Genomic DNA, 20,731 nt, shown 5'->3' with positions numbered 1-20,731 from the left:
GATAATATATTTATAATGGACTTGTGGATTCGAATCGGATTGACCCGATCACAGCCAGCCGAATTTTGGAGAAACCGGACTCGGCTTCGTCGAACATTATAAAGAATTCCAGCGACCCGACCGGATTATTCTAGCCGTCGACGATTCAACTCCGAGCCCAATGAAGGAGGCCACGCGCCTTACATGCTATTTACCCATAATCATTGTATTGGCAGCAGATTTATGTGTGGGCATCAGATTCTCCGCCCAGTTATCGGAGGGTTCAATTACAGACACAGCCAATCAACAACAGCTGCAAACAACGGTTTTTGCTCTAGGAAGCTTCTGGAGATCGGAAGCGGTGTTTGGCTGCTTGGATGGGGTAGTGCGTACGACTGTCGGCTATTCCGGTGGATCCAAAACCAATCCCGAGTATCGGAGCTTAGGTGATCACGCTGAATCTGTTCAGGTCACCTCCTACGTTCCTTCTTTCTTCAGCCTATTGATTTGCATTTTATTACCGGTTTAAGTCTTTTGGTTTTGCGAATTGGTAAAAGGTTGGACAATTAGATCTAATTTGAAATTTGAGGACTTATCAACATTTTGTTTTTAGTTGTTTATTGCTAATTCTCATACTCGGTTGTTGAGCCTGAGAAGGCTCTAATGTTGAGTGATTGGAGATAAGTACTGGGGATGTGTTTTTTTATTTTTATTTTTATGATTAACAAAATTAGTTAGGAGAGGAAAATGGTAAATATTGATTGTTCCTATGAACTATCGTTGTTCCAGGCAGATCATAGAGAATTAGTCAACTTCTTTTATTGCTAATGAGTCTTAATCAAGAAAAACTGGGAAGTATTTCCTATGTTTTGGGGGATACAAGTGTAAAGATCTTGAATTGTTTTTAGCCAGTCTATGCAACTTAGTTTTTGACCGTCATCGTTCTGTTTGCTTAGAGAAGGCCTTGGAGATTCTGTAACATGACCGTGCATGAGGTTATTGCTAATGGACTTGCAACAATAGGTTTCAGTCATCCCATCAACTTTGTTTGCACTTGTTACCTTTCAGCTGGATTTCTCAGTTGTCCACCAGCACTGAGTGAGAGTGGAAGAGTGGTACTTCATTTTGTGAACTAAATGCTTGTAACAAACCTATTGTTGCAGTTTAATTTGTTATGAAGTCGGCACTTGTTTGATTTGGGTTCTTGACATAGTTAGCTGTTTCAAGCCCTTGAAACAGATCATTATTATAGTCTACTGTGGAGCTAATGTAATGTTTATCCTGCCAAGAGTTTTGCTTGTGACCTGAATTAGCTGAAAGGTGGAAAACCATTTGCCTGATCTAATCTATGATAGCCTCAATAGCATAAAAGACATCCAAATTAAAAGTATAGCAATATGAAAGTTTATGAACACTTTGAGATAACATGCTAGTCTCGCTACAGAGAAAATGGAATTTTACTCCCAAGTCAGATACTGTTGCAATTACCAACTACCAAAACATGCTCTTTAATAGACATTCAATTATTTCTACACTTGTTTTATATATTGAAATCGATTCTGTGCAGATTGAATATGATCCTAAGGTAATTACTTTTAAACAACTTTTGGAGGTCTTCTGGACCAGCCACGATTCTAGGCAGGTGTTTGGGCAAGGTCCTGATGTGGGTAACCAATACAGGTACTGTTGGTAACCTGGATTGAAGTTGTATTTTCTATGTCATAATGCTGGCTTTCTTAGTTGAAACTTTCCAAGCAGATCCATCGTTTTCACAAATGGAACTGAAGAGTCAAGATTGGCTTCTGTAAGTAAAGAAAGAGAGCAGACAAGGTCAAAGAGTGGCATTGTAACCACTCAAAATCAGCAATTGGGAACATTCTATCCTGCAGAGCCTGATCATCAGGTTAGTATCTTTCATCAACTTGTATAAATCACAAAAGCAAACTTGGTGTTACAAGTACAGGTTCTCCTTTGTTTTGCTCCTATTCGGAACGGATAGGAAGGAGTCTGTGTAGTAACTTGTAGATTTTGAAATAGGTTGTCCAGCAGAATTTATGAGTGCAGGATGGCCTTTGCTTAGTTTTCTTTAGAAGTTAAAACCTATTTCTTATTCCTGGCTTCTGCGATATTCTTACTGGGCACATTATGCACTTACAAGAATGAAAGGAACATTAATGAAAATTTTGACTTGTGATCTTCAGAAATTTGAGCTGAAACGGAATCCGTTTCTTCTTCAACTAATGGGAAACTTGCCTGAAGAAGAGCTGGAAAAATCAAGTCTGGCAGCCAAATTAAATGGCTACGCAGCAGAGCTTTGTCCGCCAAGATTGCAAAAACGTATTCATGCAAAGATCAATGACATCCTAAGAAAAGGTTGGCCCATCCTCAGAGAAGTTTAGGAAGAAATATTTTTTGGTGGTGAACTTAGAGATCCTGGGAGGCATATATTTTCGGAGGAAAATTTATTCAATTTCGTTCAGCTGGCCGCGACATTTTTTTTTGTTAAATTATACCCCTTATTCCTTGGAAGATCTAACGATTCGTTGAGAGAGTTTGAGCATTATGACAAATTTGAATTTCATGACATTTTTCCTCAACATTGGAGTGACTGATTTTTATTTATTTATTTTTTTGTACAATATTTTATCTGCTTTGTAAAGGATATTATAGTCTAATTAGTTAATTCGTTCAAGGATATTATAATTTTTCTGTCGTGGATACGCACTGTTACGGGTACCCTACTGGCTACTGGCACCAGGCCATCAATAACGTGGACGTGCAAAAATAATAAAATTTTATCCTTTTCTTTTGGGTACCATCAATTATCTATTTTTTTTTTTAATATCTCATAGTCAGATTAATGCATTTTCACTTGTATTGAAGATTATTCAGAAAACAACAGTAATGAAGGAAATACTTAATTCTAGAAAGCTGAAAAGTAAAAGAAAAATAGAAGGTGCTATTGCTGAAATTCTAATTGTAGTAATTAGTAGGACAAATTTAACGACAAAAAATCAGTTTTTACTTGTTGCTCTTCAACATTTTTTGTTTTCCAACTCTTCCCACCAAAAAAAAAAAAGGAATAAAAAAAAAAAGCAATTGGGCTGTGGAACAGGCTAGCTGAAAAGCCCATGTAGACCAGACGGCGCAGGCACACATGTAGCCCAAGGGCCGCGAGTGACCAATTTGGTTTAATATTATTTGATTTGAGTTGTAGGAGTATTTGAGCCTGAACTTCGAGTTGGAGCCGCCACTGGTGAAGCGCAAAACATCACTCGAGGTCGGTCAAACTCGAGCTTAATTGTTAATTCCCATTTTCTCCATTCTCTCCATTCCGGTGCTCTTCGCAGAATAAAAATTTAACCAATAAAAGCAGCAAAAATAGAGTCAGATCGGAAGAGGAAGAAGAATTCGGCTCCGAATCCATCGACGGATCGGTCGGAAAAGCACAAGAAGAAGACGAAAATGTCCTCGTCCTCATCTTCCCCAGATAGCGTTAGGGCTTCCCACATATTGATAAAGCACGAAGGATCCCGGCGCAAAGCTTCCTGGAAAGATCCAGAAGGCCAAATCATCAGTAACACCACTCGCGACGCTGCCGTTTCTCAGCTCATAGCTCTCCGCCAAGACATCGTCTCCGGCAAGGCTAAGTTCGAGGACGTTGCCGCTCGTTACTCCGATTGCAGCTCTGCTAAGCGCGGAGGAGACCTCGGTATTTATCCCCTTTTGTTTTAATTTTGATTTAGTTTTTCTTTTTAATTTACTTTCTTCTTTTTTTTTAAGTGCTGTGCTTATGTAATTTAACCGTTCAATTTTTTTTTAATTTTTATTTTAAGGTGTTTTTCATTAATTTTGCGTGTGACTCTAGCTCTTAAATTTGTTATAAAGATGCTTATGTGTTAGTGGAGGCTGGTAATTTTGGTTCTTTTTTGTGATAAGTCTCTGCTTCCCCCCCCCCCCCCCCCCCCCCCCCCCCAAATTTTGTTTGTCAAACAGATATAAGGAACTGTACAGCAATTACTTATTTGTTTCTGCATTTTAAGGATCGAGTATTTTGGATTCTTATTGAGGACATTGAGCTCACCGGAATATGTATTAGAATTTATTGATTTTCATATGGATTAGGAGCAAGAAAATATTGGAAAAGTACCTCTACTGCCATTGTGTTTCAAAAAGATTACCAGAGTTAGTATGATAGTAATACCAATATAATCTTCATCCATGAAAAAGTACTACTTTGACTGAACTTACATTCTTAGCGATTGTCTTTTCTCGTTATTTTTTTGGAATGGTATTACTCGATAATTCCATGATAATGTGTATGCTTTTCTTGAGCTCTTTAGTTGTGGGTATTGCCTCTTCAATTAGACTAACTTTTGTTGATTTGTACTGCTTAAGCAAATACATAAACTAAATGTACTAGAGCATGTGGAAACTAATTGGCATAGTCATTTTAAACTGATAGAATTATTTGAAATGGTTTTAATTGGATAATTCCATGTCATACTTAAACAGGGTGTCCTCTTCAGTTTGTTCTATGCAATCTTGGTGACAGCATGAGGCTTGTATCATTGCACAAGTAAAGATGATTATGACCATCCCAAGTGCAGAATGCCAACCAATAATTAGCTGTGTCACTTAATGACTTTTGGATCAAATTAAAGTTTTCTGGATTTTCAGTTGGTTAGAGCGTAAGATAGAGTATATATGCTGAGAATTCATTTTACATGATGAATATCACTATTCACCATGCCCAACGTCATGCTACTCAACCTCATCAGCGACATTTTATGATCACTAGTATGAAAAACATATTGCTCTTGGGTCTGGGAATCTGTTGGTCTAGATTGTATGTTATAATACTAATATGGGGTGTCGTTGGAGATCCCTGGTGTTATGACCCCGAGAATTGGTAATGATCACTAGAACCAATCACTGGTATGAATGCCGTATTTGCCTTTGGGTGGGGAATTTGTTGTTGTAGATTGCATGTTATAGCAATAGTAATGCTTTTCTGGAGATCTCTGAGAATTTCTTGGTCTAGTTTGCATGTTATTACTTGCAGATTGTAAAAAAATTCGCGATTTGCTCTAGGCCGGGTCTCATGCACCTCCTTGCTTTATAGTTTTCAATATATTGCTTACTAAATTTTTGTTTTAGTCCAAGATTTGAAGTTCTCTGTGCAAGTGGAGAATAGTTTGCAAGTTCTTGAGCATAAATTTCTATCTTGTTTTAATGAAATGGTTCTAGGTTTTACCTAGGGCATTATATGCGGCAGTCGTCTTGCAAATTAATCTGCTGCTTCATTTGTATAGACCTTCAAACTATTGGACCCTAATATTGTTTTTGATTGTGTGTGTGTGCGTGTTTTCTATGTAACGAAATGGATTTTTCAAGAATTCTTGGTCAGAATTTTTTCATCTTTCTTCCTTACCCCTTCAGCTTATGACTTCAATTCAGGCTCATTTGGAAGGGGACGGATGCAGAAGCCTTTTGAGCAAGCAACATATGCTCTAAAGGTTGGCGAGATAAGTGACATTGTTGATACTGACAGTGGGGTTCACATCATCTTGAGAACCGGTTGATTGTCACAGATTATTACGGCATGGTGAAGAACTATTTTGACATACCACGAATGCGAAGATTTAGCAATCTACTTTGAGATTTTGATATTCCCCTCTATTTGAACTGTTACAGCTCTGTGGAACATCACTGGTTATTGCAAAACATTTTTCGGCCTGTGTGCCTTGGACAACACGATTGCTTCAATCTCAAAGAAACATGATTTTAGAAAGCAAGGAAAGAAAAAGAGCTACTTTTTCTCAAGTATTTGTATCTTTTGATTCAATTATGGGTTGTTGCTTATTTGTAATTTTGTATGCCCAAAACCGACAGCCGCAGCATACTGTGACATACAACGAATTACATGCAGCTCACAAGGGTAGCGAGCATCTTCCTGACTAGATATGCTTCGTTCTGAAAACCAAAATTGTAGTTTCTTTCTTGGCGGTGCAATTCTGAAACTCAATCCTATTATTACAAAACACACAATATAAGTTCCGGAGGTAAGTAATAGCATTGGGCCGCTCGCAACCTTCACCGATGCTTATGAATTCATATATTAGTCTCTTAACCTCGCTTATTTCTTTCCAACTTCCGGAAACGATTGGCGCCAAGGCTACCTGACACGACATGCTTCAGATCTAACTGTAGATTGACCGCGGTTCTTTCCCTTTTGGAGTAGTGAAACTTTTAGAAGATTACCACGTTGTTAGGGGCAATACAAATTTTTTATGGATCAAATTGGGGTTCTTATGGTGTGCCCAAGTAGAGCCAATACACCATTGAACTTGGAGCTGTTGAGGCGCATCAAAGATTGAAAAGTGATTTACTATTCAGCCTTCTGGGAAAGTTCTCTGGGACAGGAGACTGTCTGGCGGATGGGAGCAACTTCAAAAATTGTGGCCGTTTCGTGATATTGAAAGAAATTAGGAGGATGTGCTTGTTGATCTGAAGTATAGCCGTAAAGAAGCAAGCAAAACTAGGAAGAATAAGCTAGAACAACGGACTTTATCATCCTGAAGAGTGGGGCGGTTGGGAAGAATAAGCTAGGAAGCAAAGATGGCCAGATTTGACTCGGACTAAAGAATAAGCAGAAAAAGATTAAGCCCCATATCAAGTACCGAACAAGGTTTTGCTTTCCCAACTTGGGCAGCTCGCAATCTACCATGCCTTCTACAAGCGGCCCAGAACACCAAAAATACCACCAGACTTGCAGAAAAGAGCCGATTACTTCACGGTCGGTGAAACCCGTTTAGACTTGCAGAACACTGGCTCTCATTTTGCATGCATCGCAATAAATGCAAATTGCAAGAAAATTTCTCCCCATATGACCGAGATGTATTGTTGACAGTCCAGGAATCCAGCATGCTCAACATCACTCATCTGAAAAATGATCAACTCCCTAGGTGTGGCCGGTGGCCCATTCAAGCTACCATAGATCGAGTCTGAATCAAAGACTCAGGTGAAGAGGGAAAACAGGAAGGGAAGTTCTGTAGTCTGTACTAAACAATGCAGAGCAATGACGGAGCCAAGGGCCCCTAAGTTTTGAGAATTTTAATTCATAATATGTAAATATGTATGTAAAATAAAATTGACCCCCCTAAATTTTTTCAATTTTAGTTTATATTATGAGAGTTGATATATATATATATATATATATATATATATATATATATGAATTAGTCATCTTTGAATGGAATTTCAATTTTGACCCCTCCAAAAAAAAAATCCTGGCTCCGTCACTGATGCAGAGGACATTTCAAAATATGTTTCTCCTAAAATTCTAAACTATGACAAATTTTATTTCGGACCTCCATGGTTGACATTAACTGCCAGATTAAACAGAATGGTCCTTGAGCTGTACAAACGATAACCACCATGCAGAAATAACATTGTACTTCATGTTCTCCCTGTAAAAATCCCACCAAGCTTCACCCTCTTTGCACCAGGCGCCTCCAACACAACATCAGTCCTCCACCGTCCAGGTACATCATGCTCGAAAGGGCAGCTGGAACCATTTCGGCATCCCTTTGAACTGTTATAGAACTTACATGCTCTCTTAGACTTTCGATCTGCTTCCTTTGATTGCACGTGATTGTAAGATATTCCATACAGAGACAGCTCATCATCCTGATTTCCTCTTTCTTCCCCGTATTGCTTGATTAAGGACTGGAAGTAACTGATATCTTTCTGTAAAGAAAGAGATGTGGTTGTCAGAGAGCAGGGATATGCACAAGAAGTAATTGTCAAAAGCTATGTGCATGGGAATTTTACCCTCAAGGGCTCCAAAGGAAAAGATGGATGCTCTGCGCCAGGCACAGAAGATGGAGCAGGAATTCTACCAACATAATCATTTCCAGCACAATCATGCGACCCATGTTCTTCAATCAACTTCTTAAGGCGATATACCTCCACAAGTGATCCAGAGAGAGGTGAAGTTCCAAGATGTGCTGCTATATATGCAGTATCCAACCGATCAACCAAGGATTCAGCTTGCATTCGGGGAAAGGTATGGGAATGCCTCTCTACAGCAGGCTCAGGGAAGCTAGTGTATAAAAGTGGACCATGTTCTCTAGAAGATTTCTTGCTGAAATCAGGCAATGCGCTTGACAAAGGAACAGATGGTGTCACTTTCTTTGGCTCAAAAGCTGTTCCTGATATAGAAGAGCCAGTTACAGTTGGTTTCACAAACCTGGGTACGAAAAGATCTCTGAAATTAGCCAGTTGACTATGTTCTTTCATGAAATTCTTACCTGGAAAATCAGGATTTGAGATCAGCAAGGGAACTGGTGGTGCCACTGTCTTTGAGCAAGAGCCTGCTCCAATCTCAATATTGGTGGATGGTGCTCGTTTCAATAGCCTTGGTACAGCCATATGTCCATTATCGGCCAGTTGAATATATCTACCAGTGGATTTCTTACTCAAAACATCAGGAGTTGAGCTTGATAAGGCATCTGATGCTTTCAGCAGAGACATATTTCCAACATCAGCTCTTTGAAAGACTTCACAATTGGAGTTCTGACTTGGCAAATCGGACTTTGATCTCAGTAATGAAATTGATGTGGTCACTTGCTTTGGTCCAAGACCTGTTCCAATTTGTGCCATAGCAGCTAATGATTGATTCCCTGGCCTTAGTAGAGCCTCAATTCCTGCATTGCCTGGCCGTGTATTTTTGGTAGTGGACTTCTGGACCAATGAAACAAGAGTTGAGCTCTGAAAATGAAGTGACTGTTCTACTTCATCCCATGCAGATGATGGTCCAGTTTTAGTACTGGCCACGTAAGCCCTAATTCTACTTGGGGCAGCTGGTGAGCCTTTCATCTTTGACGACCTGTGGATGAACTCTGTTCTGGGACTGTCAGATTTGCAGCTTTCGATGGTAGCTTCCTCAAACAGAAAGCTGCCTTGAGAGCTTGGACGGTGAACTGAAGACTCGGCCTTCCTTGATCCAGATGTTCCAGTTGTAGTATCTGAAGCTAGTCCTCGTTCATCAATCAGTTTCTGTACCAATTTTGGGTTGCTAAGAAGCTTTATCATCAACTCTGGGCCTATTAAACTTCCATGCTCTTTACTTTTCATGATTGCAGTTGTGGCAGCTGCTGCTGCAACCATTGGGCCATCTAGATCTTGCAGTGGTGCATGATCAGATTTTTTACCTTTAGATAGCTCTCGAGAAAGAAGAGACTTGCTCTGAGGGATGTCAAAAATTTCAGAAGTTGATGGGCTTTGGGACATATTTGCTGGTTCTGACTTGGCGGAAATGTTGAGCGCTGCTGTTTCATTATACAGGCAGTCCGTTTCTGCTGCTTCTTCAATTGCAATGACAGGAATAACCGGAGTATGCCAATCATCAAAATGTTCGGCTTCCACATCCGATGAGATCGAGGGGCTATTTGCAAAATGCCAATGATGTGGTCAAGAGAAGAAAGCAATTAATTGTATTAAACTAAAGAGTTTACTTTACCTGGGAGGAACAGCAGAAAAGTGAGGATAAACTACCTCACGCACTCTCATTTCCCTATGCTTTTGAACCTCTACTTCTTCACTTTCTTCCCCAGCAGCCACGTGACATTTAAACTTCAAATCAAACTGCTTGATAAATACATAATAGGTTACCCAAACTTGAGAAGCAAAATGTGAAAATTATGCAGTCTTATCACTTCTCATAAGCTTACTCGAGGAGGAGTTCTCCACGGAATCTGAGGAATGTGTGAGACACCTTTATGGCTCAGTAGGTTGGGGTAGCTTCCGACTGACGATCCAGGACAACCATCAGCAGTCGCAATATTTGCATTTGATACCCTTTCGTGAGGATTTCCAGGAGGTTCCCTACCTACCGCAGATGGGCAATCTTCTGATTGGAAAAATTTTACCTGCACAAATAACAAACGAGGGACCTGGAATGTATTGGATCGGATAAATATGTAAAGAACGTGGTAATATACCTAAAGCATGTAGAGAGACGACAAAGCTGACAAAGAACCACCAGGACTACATTGTTTGACGCACCACATAGCAGCCAATTCAATCATCCCCCATTCCCCCCAACCCTGAACCCCAAAACAAGCCCAGAAGCCCAGAATTGGAAGTGAAAGGAACAGTATATAGGAGACAGCAATAACTTCATTTCACCCATCCTGCTGCAGAAGTTTCATTGCCTTCACATTCAAGAACCTGCCTTCTCATCCCAACTAAATGCAATATATACTTTACCTAGACAATGCATACACTTCAAGATAGTAAAACATGACGAAATTATTTGTTTGTGTGCACAACCATATTTCAAAACATTACTCCTTGCAGACAAAAGACAACTAGAGAACTGCAACAGAGGTGCTTCATATAAAGTCTTGCTGAATTTAACTCAAAAAGTGGTTCGACAACTTCAGCGAGACCAATATGTATGTAAATCAAGAGAATTTAAACCACATATCGAAAAGCAAAGGTAACAGCCTATAAAGTAGCGTATTAAATATTTAACAGAAGGGCGAAGAACTTTATTATTCTGTATTGGGATGCATTATTTGAGATAGCGAAAGATGCTCCTTTTAGCAGCAATAAGCAATGACTCAACAGAAAACAATGGAGCAAGAAGCATCAAAACAATGACTTCAGCAATTCACACTATCCACTTATGGTGCAACTATGGTGGAGCTGACAGGGCGTAAGCATTCTTAACTCAAGATGAGCAAAGTTATGACTTCAAATGCAAGTAACGGTTATACATTGTGTCAAGTGAATACTGTTCCACTATACTCTTAAAGTTATACTGGTTCAACCTAAGTAGAAGTGAGCATTGTCATATTTGACATAGTAAGTGATGATATCATATGCTGAAATTGATAACCAAAATAATTGAAACATCCCAAGCATCTATGAAATGAAAGAAGACTCCCCGTTAGAAACTAGAAGATACCACGCGGTGACATGATTATGAAGCCAAGGATTTCTGAAGGGAAGTACTCACTTAATCATCATTTTTTTAGCTCCAACTAACCAAGGTCATCCATTTAAAAAAATTTGTCCTCTTCCTTTCTCATATCAATGCACTTTAAACATCCACATACATCTACAAAGAATATAATGATCACTGAGCTCCATGCCAAATGTGACAGTTTACCAACATTCCACATCAAGCATGTAATTAAGAGACAACATTAAAGCTGAGGTCCATGCCAAAAACCAAAACGTACCAACTTTATTTTTATCAGTGAAAGAAGCAAAAGTTCTATGTACATTTAACCAAGCATCCACTTTGTTGAGAATCAATTTTCCTTTAATTTTGGCATAGAACTGCCTATGATTATGAAATCATATACGAAAACCCTTCGATAACTTCAATGTTTCTGCAACAAGCACACAGAAAAGCATGGCAAGTCAACTAATCCTCAGAGTAAAGCACATTAACACAAATTTATAGTTTACCAAATTAAAAGCGTGTGGATAAGAAGAAGAACCATGTACCTACTGTTTGTTCACAACTAAAGCAAGTGATCTCGTTCATATTGGAGCATTCTCCTACTGATGAGTCACACATGCAAGTGATGATGCCTTCTTGGGGACACATCACACTGCATGGTACATGTTTCATTTAAAAACAAGAATCAACAACCTCCCCAGAGACCGTTCATTGCGTGCGCATACAAGAACTTCCAATGTGCCATTATTTCTACCCCTTTATCTAAGCAAAAGGCAGAAACTGCGGACTGCTCTAGGGACTTTGAATACCCTGCTAGACTCTAGGTTTGTGTTGCTCAGAAGCTGAGAATTATGCTCAAGATGATTTACTAACATAATTGCAACTACAACCTAATAGGTAGAGGCTATCCTTGTCGGTTATTTTTCATCCACTTGAACTCATTATTTCGCACTTTACAATAACCGTGTTTCCTAAGCTATTCCAGTGGACAAATTCTAACAAATCAGACTTAACATTGGCAAAGGAGAGCAGCTTTTCCTTTCCTTACAAAGTATATATTCCATTGATCTATCAGCTGACTCTGTCCTTTCCTTGAACTCATAACATGACTGATGTATATATATTGTAACAGCTCTTTCTGTACTTCGATAGACATCATGGCTGCTTCAGATTGTGTAACAGCTCCCACGCGACCCATTGCAAGCCAATCACAATATGCTTACCCTAAAGTTAATGCTCTAAGTAGACCTAAAAATGCAAAGCGTAATTTAAAGTTTAGATGATTATGTTTCTTTTGACTCCCAACATGTTCAAGTTATCTTTTGGAGTTGTTTACCATTTTTCGACAACATTAGCTGATAATAGTTTCACATACAGTGAACAATAGGTCTGATATTATAGCACGGTTATTCCCATAAATGGTGCCCATAATGACTAACATGCTCTAACTAAGCATTGGCACACTCATTGAATGCCAGCTTGATAAGTGCACATGTTAGCATATCATTTAGCATCAGGATTATCGTCAATTCAATGGAATCTAAGAAGTGTCTTAAGAGTAGCTCATTCGATGTTGGGAACCTTTAAGTCAAAAGACTTAAACAGGACATTTTATCCACCTTGAAAACTTTTGAAATTAAAGTATTTTCCAGACAGTTTCTTGATACCATTCTTCACATCTTCCAAAATGTGTTGTCTTATCAATGACTTCTGAAAAGCAAAACATCACCAAGATCATATCAAAAGAATACATCTAAGTGACAGATAATAATTCTGTTAGTCAAGTTTCGAAAGCTTGAAATCTGTAGATCATTTAGTTAAAATTAAAATGATCTTCAATAGCTTATGTTCAGATCACGTGCTTAATCAGAACAGCTGATACAAAGTATAAGCGGAACTTCATCTCCTTCCTGCTTGGAGAACTCTCAGAATCCCTTATGTTTTAGACATTCTCTTTGCCTCAAAAATGAAGCAAACTGTTCATGCCTACAAAGAACAAATTTATTATTCAAGGCTTCATTTACCTGAACTTCTTTTTCTACTCTCCTTTTACTTCTTTTGACTGCATGCACCTGCTTGGTCGAAAGCATCTTAGTTTGCATTTCTTTTAGTAAGATATAACTTAAAAGCTATGCACCCAGAATCCTTGTAAACACAAAACACATCCAGCTTATCAGTGTATTAGCAACGTATTGGAGCTCAATGAGTACTTCTTCCGTGAAATGAGAATGAAGGATTCTCAGAAGCTTGTTTATTGGGTTGAGTTCTTTCTCTCCACCGAACTAGATGCATCCATGCATCCAGGAAGGAGAAATTTGCTTCCCTAAAGTATGAGTTGCGTTCATTAATGTAGAACAGAATTTGATTTCCCCATGTAACAGATTAACACCTCAAATAGTTCAAAGCTTCCTTTAAAGTTTAAACTTAAATTGAATGATTATTGACCTTTTTATCTCGTTTTATCTCTTATAATGTGTACTTCCATATGTCTAAAAATTTACTGACTGTATATCTAAATTATGTCCATGATGCTCTTTTCAAAATTTCAATTTTGTTTGTATTTTTAAGAACTGCATTTTTTAAGACAACAGAGTTTTTAATACCTGGTCTCTCCAAAAACAATAGTTGTGGCTTCTTAAAGCAAATCCTACTACAATGGACAGAATCAATTAGGTTACCAATAAAAATCAATAAAGTACTGTTCCCAAATACAATAGATAAATGAATGCACACAAATTATTTGTTTGCAAATTTGTAAACTAATGTGCACTCACAAATTAGCATGAAATCTCATTTTTGAAGTCGTAAAAACCAAGTAATAATATTTTCCCAAAAAAAAATGACACATCAAAATTTTTCAGAAAAAAAAACACTGAAAAGCTGATTCAATACACGAATTTAGTACGGATACAATGATGATCATCAACAGCATTAGTGTGAGTATACCTGACAAAGATTAGCTTCAGTTGCCCAACAAACTCTGCTGGATTTCTTCTCTCGCTTCATTTTTTTTTTCTTGTTTGACATAAAGAAATTCAACACGATTTACACCACATTTAGGAACCGGAAGCACTAATGCAGTAATAGTTGAATCAAGTTCAAGTTCTTTAAGCAGCAGCAGCGAGAAAACTTTTTTTTTTTTTGGGCAGTGTTCCAAGACTAGGAATGTTCTAGATATTAGAATGCAAAAGCCCTAGAGGAAAATTTTGAGGTTATAACAAGCGATTATTTTCTGCTTCGTCTTGTTTGAGTTTCGGCCGTTTTGCTTGAGCTCAAGCGTTTTAACAAACACGTCTCTTGGGTTGAAGAGGTGCCGACGAGACCAGGGTTGCTGCATACGCATTGATCCGCGTTGCCCGAATTGGAGAGAAAATGATTAGTGTAATTAGCGTCATAGGCCACCGTACTTTTACCTGAAAAAGTGCGGGGATATTCATCTGCATCTGCTTCTGCCACCGCTACTGACGTGGGCTTCTTTTGGTTTTTGAGCCGTCAGCTTCGTGGGCACTTATTTGAGTCCGACTCACTTTCCCGCTATCATCAAGGGTCTCTTATTAATTTCAATACTTTTTTTCCTTTTGTCACCAATCTCATAAGGTAAGTTAATCTTATGTAATCCGGGATTTGGTTGCAAATTTATTATGGAGATATTTAGATGGAACATGGAAGGCAAGATGTACGAGTTGTAGAAGATGAGATTCTTTTTCAACCCACGATTAATCAACGAAAGTCTATAACTTCAAATTAGGAACTAGCACTTGTGCTCTTGTACACGTAACATAATATACAATTATATTGGAGTTATTTAACGAGCCCATGCTAAGCACTCCACAAAAGAAGAAGATGTTTATTTAAAAAAAAAAAAAAAGTAGTTAGGGAAAGTGTATAAAAGCAATGAAAGATCATTACATAATAAATTTAGTGTGATTTATATGTGTTAATGTGCATTTGTTAGAATAATGCAATTATATTTTAGACCAATTAAATTTCAAACACGTTCATGTAATATGATGGACTATTCTAGCGGACTAGTGTATTTTTATGAGCTAACGTGATGTAGTTAGTGCAATTAATAAGTATCTGACTGACAATTAGCTATAGCGGATTATTTAGAGTTAAACATAGATATCATTGATAAAAAAAAAAAAAAAAAGTTTATGGAAGTTGTTGAAATCTTGTAATCATACAACATTCGGATGAACGACTATTATATAGAGCTAATCATTTAGGGAGCATATTGTAAGCGAGATATTCTATATCTATATCTGTATAAATTTGAGAAGGGATTTTTAGTAACAAACCTTCACACACTTTCCCACTCCCAATTTCGTTTTTCTAGCATTTTACATTTAATTTATTTCGTAAAATACATCATGTCTACATTTGAAACACACACTTACGTTTTCATCAAATAAGAATTCCACTCCAACTAACACTCTTCCCTTCACACACTTTTCCCACTTCAATTAATACTCCTCCAATTAGCAATTCCACTTCGATTAAAACTCTTCCAATCCAATAACAAGAGATAACAACATAATTTTACCAAAAATCGCAATTTACCATCTCTTTCACCAACGCCTAAATTTCAAACTCGTTAGATTCTAAAGGAGGAAACATTTGCAGTCACACCTAAGGTAAAAATTCTTTCAATTAATTAATTATTGAACAATGATCTACATATTATTTTGAATTAATAGTTGTAATCTATACATTTTTTGAATGGTTTTAAGTTAAATATTTTCGGATACTTGCTTGCATTCAAAGCATTAACATAGACAATATGTTCCATAAGTTATGCAAAAATTGTGGACAACCATGTCAATCTCATTATTCAAAAATGGTGTGTATCCATTGTAATGACATAGTTGACACTGTTATTAGGTAATTATTTTCCCATATATTTAATTTTACTTACATTTTTTATTGTATATCACAATTTCAACTTAATATATACAATGTTAATATACAAGTTAGAAATTCCAGTAGTAACCTATATCTCGCTCTTCAAGACAGGCATGCATGATTCATACTTTGTTGTGTTGCTTCTTATCGTAGAGATTTAAAAGGGAAGGTATAAATTATTTATACGTATATATTTTTATACAATATTATTTACAAACTTTCTAAAACAAATGATAATTCTAAATTTTGTATACTCTTAATTGTTAGGTAAATGGTAGTATATTATTTGACCAACACATTAATTCATGCGAAAATTGTGCATTCTCATTTATAGTACAAACTCCACAAAATTCAACAGAATTAATTAAACCCCCAATACTGGTATTTGTACTCAGAGTTGATTGGTGTGAAAAATGTTCTCACTTTCATAAAAGATTATCAAATCGAAGGCAAAATATTTGTAAGTAGTTCATTTACTTATCAAATTAAATATTCAGTGACATTTAATTGAACCCTTATGTCGCTCAATTTATGATATAGATTTCTATTTTTTTTTCAGAATTTAACTTCCATCAATGTGGTAGTTTATAAATAATGGGGATGCTTTTATCATATATTGAACTATTGCTACAAAATCTCATTTTTTAACTATACTTTCCTGTGCCCTAAATTATACGAACAATTACGTACATTTCTTACTCTTTTTAAATTTCTCCATCGATTATAATTTCTTCCAAAAACATGATCTACTATGCGTAGCACAGGTGTTTAGACTAGTTTATATAAATTGAAGAAAGGGTTTTTAGAATGGTCAAATTATAATGCTTCCAACTCCATATTCTTTTTTTTTTATAGAATTTTAAAATTTTTAATTATTAAATATTTCTTCGTGCCTTTTGAATTTAAAATGTAAGAAGTGGCTCCATTAATATAAGAATTTGGTTTGAAGTTTATCATGAAAGGGTAAATAAAGATGAAACATCATACGTTCTATTAAGACTAAAAAAGTAAAAAATAATGGCTCCGTTTGGATTAGCTGTTTTTAGGGTTGTTTTTCAAAAACACCACTGTAGCATTTCGAATCTGAAAAACAAGTCCGTTTGGATTATTTGTTTTTGGGGTTGTTTTTCAAAAACTATATGAAAAACTTTTACTGTAGATTTTTTTGGATTATTTTTAGAGGTATTTTTGAAACATATTTTTGAGTATTTTTAGAATATTATAATTTTTATATTTTTATATAAATATACATTTATGCATTTATAATACATTTATATTTACAAATGTATAAATGTATATTATTATAAATTATAAATTATAAATGAATATTATATAAATGTATAAATTATAAATTATAATTTTTATATAAATATACATTTATGCATTTATAATACATTTATAAATAAATATATTTATATATTCATATAAAAATATATAAATGTATTGTATTCTATATAATACATAATATAAATATATTTATAAATGTATAAGTGTATATTATTATAAATGTATAAATTATAAATGAATATTATAAATATATTATAAATTATAAGTGTATATTATTATAAATGTATAAATTAATATATTATAAATATATATTAATATTATGTAAAAATGTATTTATATAATTAATATAAATGTATATATGCATTAATATTATGTATAAATGTAAAATTAATATTATGTATATTAATATAAATGTATAAATGTATTATAAATGTATTATATTATATATAATATATAATATAAATGTATATTATAAATATACATAAATATTTATATATTATGTATAAATGTACATTTATATAAATGTATAATAAATTATATATTATATTATATATAATTTATATAACATATAATATTTATGTAAATATATTATAAATATATAAAAATATATTTTAAATAAAATAAAATATTTATGATATGTATACGTAAATATATAATATTAGAAATGTATAATATATATAATATACATTAATATTAATATAATTTATATATAATATACATAATTGACATATACATATTAATATATTTTATAAAACAAAATTGCATAAATATATTTATAAATTTATATATAAATAAATGTATTTATATAAATATATAATATTTATTTCAATTGACATAATATATATAATATTATACATAATTGAAATAAATATATTTATATTAATATAATATATATATAATATACATAATTGAATATACATATTAAAATACATAATTGAAATATACATATTAAAATATATAATTAAAATATAATTGAAATATACATATAAAATACATAATTAAAATATACAAATTGAAATATACTTATTAAAATATACAAATTAAATATGCATAATTGAAATATATTTGGAGTTGTTTTTGATATATTGTTTGGATTGGTGTTTTTGAAGTTGTTTTTGAAATACACATTTACTGTAGCATTTGGAATGTGAAAAACAGTTTTTCAAAAACAGGCTCAAAAACACCAATCCAAACGTACCCAATATTTTACCTTTCAACTTAGTAACTCTAACTAAAAGCACAAAACAAAAAAAAGAAATAATATTTATTAGCCCTGGATTTAAAAAATTAATAACGTACTATTCTTGAAACCTAAATTATAAAATCACTAAATTAAAAAAAAAATCCTACTAGTCCGTCAAAGTGGAAATTTTTATTTAAAATTTTGTTTTTGATAAAAATAAAAATAAAAATAACACAAATCTTACCAATAATAGAGAAATAGGTAACAATATAGTTTAATAGAAAGATATAGAACATTTGACAGTAACTATATCAACCCAATTTATATATATTTGATCTAAATTCGACACTAATTGGGTTTGAATAAGAGTGTGAAATCCAACTACTAAAAAGAACTTTGAATATTATTGACTATTTTATGTATTTTTTATTGTTTTCTTCATATATAAATATGTAACACTACTCTGCCATTTTTATAATCTAAATTTTTTATTATTTTTATAGTTGTAAGGGATAGTATAAGATATTATCATTTTTTTACTTACATCTTTAGATGCCAATATTTACAACCACTGTGGTCAATTCTTGGTTTATTATAGTTATCATATTATAGGAGATAAAATTAAATATATTCTAAAAATATTAGTAAACTAAATTGCATGTTATGGTTTTTTTCCTTCAAATTTTTCCTTTCAATTGGGAGAATGAATATGGAATCAATTATGAACTTTTTCAAAAGAAAAATTGACTCTATTCAATCCAAATTTATATACCAAGTAATTAAGTCTGGTGCTTTTATTTCGAAGATACAAATATAAGTTATTTTAAAAGCATAAAACTAAACTGAAAGTTATGAGAATTTTTTCTTTTGCTTCAAATTTTAATTTTCAATTTGAAAGTTGAAATATAAATCCATGCATAGCAGGGGTTAGAATGCTAGTGTCTATAAATGATAAATATGAAGATAAAACTTCATGATTTTCCCTTGCTTCATTTGAGAGATTAACAAAAATGGATGATTTTTTTCATAATCAAGCACCGCTATGTTAATTCTTTAACATCTCGTGGGCAGAATTAGAACTTTGAAAATAAATAAGGAAAAATTGTTCAAAACATTGCTCACATCTCACTAAATGAATTATTTTGTCCTTCATTTTTAAAATATTAATTTTACGTTTCTTATAAATTCTTAGTCCTAACCTAGGTTTCCAATCACTTTTTTAACTTATGTGATCATATGTAATCATTTTTTACGTACAAAAAGGTCAAATCTCACTTTTTTTAGTGATACAAAATGAATATAAATTGGGTCAAATCTCTTTTTTTTGGAAAATTTTGAATATGGTTTGAGTTAGATCATCCTTTTTTAGAGGTAAAAATAAATATGGATAGGATAATTTGTTCAACTACAAATAGGATCTAACATTTTTGTCCTTAAAGCAATAATCATATGTGGATTCAGGGTAAAAAATGGTCAAAAACTTAGGTTGAGATCAAATTTTGCCAATTTAATTTTATAAATGATATAAAATTATCATTCATTTAACGAAATATGGGGACGTTTTGAACTATTTGTCCAATAAAAAATGTAGGCTTCAATAAATTTTCCTCATTGTTTTGCCACTTTTGGAATGCGAACCATATTAACTATTCAATCATTTCCGTTCTCTTGTATTCTCTTAATTTTTTTTTTATTTGGTTCTTCTCCCAGTGACGGTCCAAAATTCATCCAAACCAGCCTAAGGAAATTTAATACTTTGACCAATAGAAACAGTCTTACAAAAGGTCTAGAGTTTTCCTTATCTTTTCTAAGTGTAACGCCACCGAAGCAACCATAGACATTTTGCCATTCCACAGTTGTTTTTGCAAAATCAAATTAATACATAACAATAGAAAGAAGCTATAATCATTTCAACACGAGTGTTTTAAACAATTACATAGATTCATATTGTTTGTAAGTTCTGAGATAAATTAAGAAGTTCACTGTTTTTAAGCCAAAGAGTGCAAAAACCGCAGATATAATTTTTTTTTAAAATATGGTTGGAAGCAGGCTATCCTTTAATTACAAAGAAACTAATCTAAGGTGAGAACAAAGAAGCACTACAAGATCTAAAGCTAAACACAGCCTAACCATATCCAATGAATATGGTAATGAAATAACTCCTAATTCCAAACTCAAGCCATAGTTGGCAATTCGACCATGCAGTAGGGAGAGCTAGGAGGTGTAACATAGGTAAAACAACAGTACGTCAGCAACACAGTGGCCAAGATGCAGTGCAGAATGCTGAGACTACATCAATAGGAATGCATCTGAGGATAACTGTGCAATGGAACAAGAAAGAAAGAGCTGTTGGCTATGGTATTGTGGCAAATGAAGGAAGAGAGTAGGACCTAATG

At 34.3% G+C, this 20,731-nt stretch overlaps 3 protein-coding genes across 10 annotated transcripts; 2 read left to right on the top strand and 1 right to left on the bottom strand.

Annotated features, from left to right (window-relative positions):
• The first annotated feature begins 24 nt into the window (after positions 1-24).
• On the top strand, positions 25-2,576 carry LOC113700470 (peptide methionine sulfoxide reductase A5-like). The gene is made up of 4 exons (XM_027220942.2): positions 25-448; positions 1,547-1,659; positions 1,738-1,882; positions 2,181-2,576. The coding sequence occupies exons 1-4, from the start codon at positions 161-163 to the stop codon at positions 2,376-2,378; spliced, it is 744 nt and encodes a 247-aa protein (XP_027076743.2). The 5' UTR covers positions 25-160; the 3' UTR covers positions 2,379-2,576.
• A 635-nt stretch (positions 2,577-3,211) lies between these two features.
• LOC113700363 (peptidyl-prolyl cis-trans isomerase Pin1-like) lies at positions 3,212-5,805 on the top strand. The gene is made up of 2 exons (XM_027220792.2): positions 3,212-3,691; positions 5,440-5,805. The coding sequence occupies exons 1-2, from the start codon at positions 3,445-3,447 to the stop codon at positions 5,562-5,564; spliced, it is 372 nt and encodes a 123-aa protein (XP_027076593.1). The 5' UTR covers positions 3,212-3,444; the 3' UTR covers positions 5,565-5,805.
• A 1,454-nt stretch (positions 5,806-7,259) lies between these two features.
• LOC113699464 (uncharacterized) lies at positions 7,260-14,669 on the bottom strand. Of its 8 annotated transcripts, none has more exons than XM_072059124.1 (6): positions 13,907-14,669; positions 9,717-9,938; positions 9,506-9,630; positions 8,295-9,430; positions 7,816-8,189; positions 7,260-7,731 (listed from the first exon to the last, which is right to left on the bottom strand). In XM_072059124.1, the coding sequence occupies exons 1-6, from the start codon at positions 13,985-13,987 to the stop codon at positions 7,441-7,443; spliced, it is 2,229 nt and encodes a 742-aa protein (XP_071915225.1). In that variant the 5' UTR covers positions 13,988-14,669; the 3' UTR covers positions 7,260-7,440. The 8 variants fall into 8 exon arrangements, with proteins under 8 accessions (XP_071915225.1, XP_071915226.1, XP_071915224.1 ...); XM_072059125.1 differs by having other exon boundaries at positions 7,816-8,195; positions 9,506-9,618; positions 13,907-14,668; XM_072059123.1 differs by having other exon boundaries at positions 7,816-8,195; positions 13,907-14,666.
• Between the last annotated feature and the right edge of the window lie 6,062 nt (positions 14,670-20,731).

This window comes from Coffea arabica, chromosome 7e (assembly GCF_036785885.1).
Source record: "Coffea arabica cultivar ET-39 chromosome 7e, Coffea Arabica ET-39 HiFi, whole genome shotgun sequence".
NCBI classification, from domain to species: domain Eukaryota; kingdom Viridiplantae; phylum Streptophyta; class Magnoliopsida; order Gentianales; family Rubiaceae; genus Coffea; species Coffea arabica.
The sequence above is the reverse complement of the archived record's forward strand: the minus strand, read 5'-3'. Positions and strand labels throughout refer to the sequence as shown.

Bases quoted from the DNA above. Each gene is read 5' to 3' on its own strand.
- LOC113700363 (XM_027220792.2), top strand. From the start codon at position 3,445: ATGTCCTCGTCCTCATCTTCCCCAGATAGCGTTAGGGCTTCCCACATA. The intron at 3,692-5,439 runs GTATTTATCCCC...ACTTCAATTCAG, and splicing joins TAAGCGCGGAGGAGACCTCG to GCTCATTTGGAAGGGGACGG.
- LOC113700470 (XM_027220942.2), top strand. From the start codon at position 161: ATGAAGGAGGCCACGCGCCTTACATGCTATTTACCCATAATCATTGTA. The intron at 1,660-1,737 runs GTACTGTTGGTA...CTTTCCAAGCAG, and splicing joins GATGTGGGTAACCAATACAG to ATCCATCGTTTTCACAAATG. The intron at 1,883-2,180 runs GTTAGTATCTTT...TGTGATCTTCAG, and splicing joins CTGCAGAGCCTGATCATCAG to AAATTTGAGCTGAAACGGAA.
- LOC113699464 (XM_072059123.1), bottom strand. From the start codon at position 13,987: ATGTCAAACAAGAAAAAAAAAATGAAGCGAGAGAAGAAATCCAGCAGA. The intron at 9,431-9,505 runs GTAAAGTAAACT...TTTTGCAAATAG, and splicing joins TTTTCTGCTGTTCCTCCCAG to CCCCTCGATCTCATCGGATG. The intron at 7,732-7,815 runs GTAAAATTCCCA...CTTTCTTTACAG, and splicing joins TTCCTTTGGAGCCCTTGAGG to AAAGATATCAGTTACTTCCA.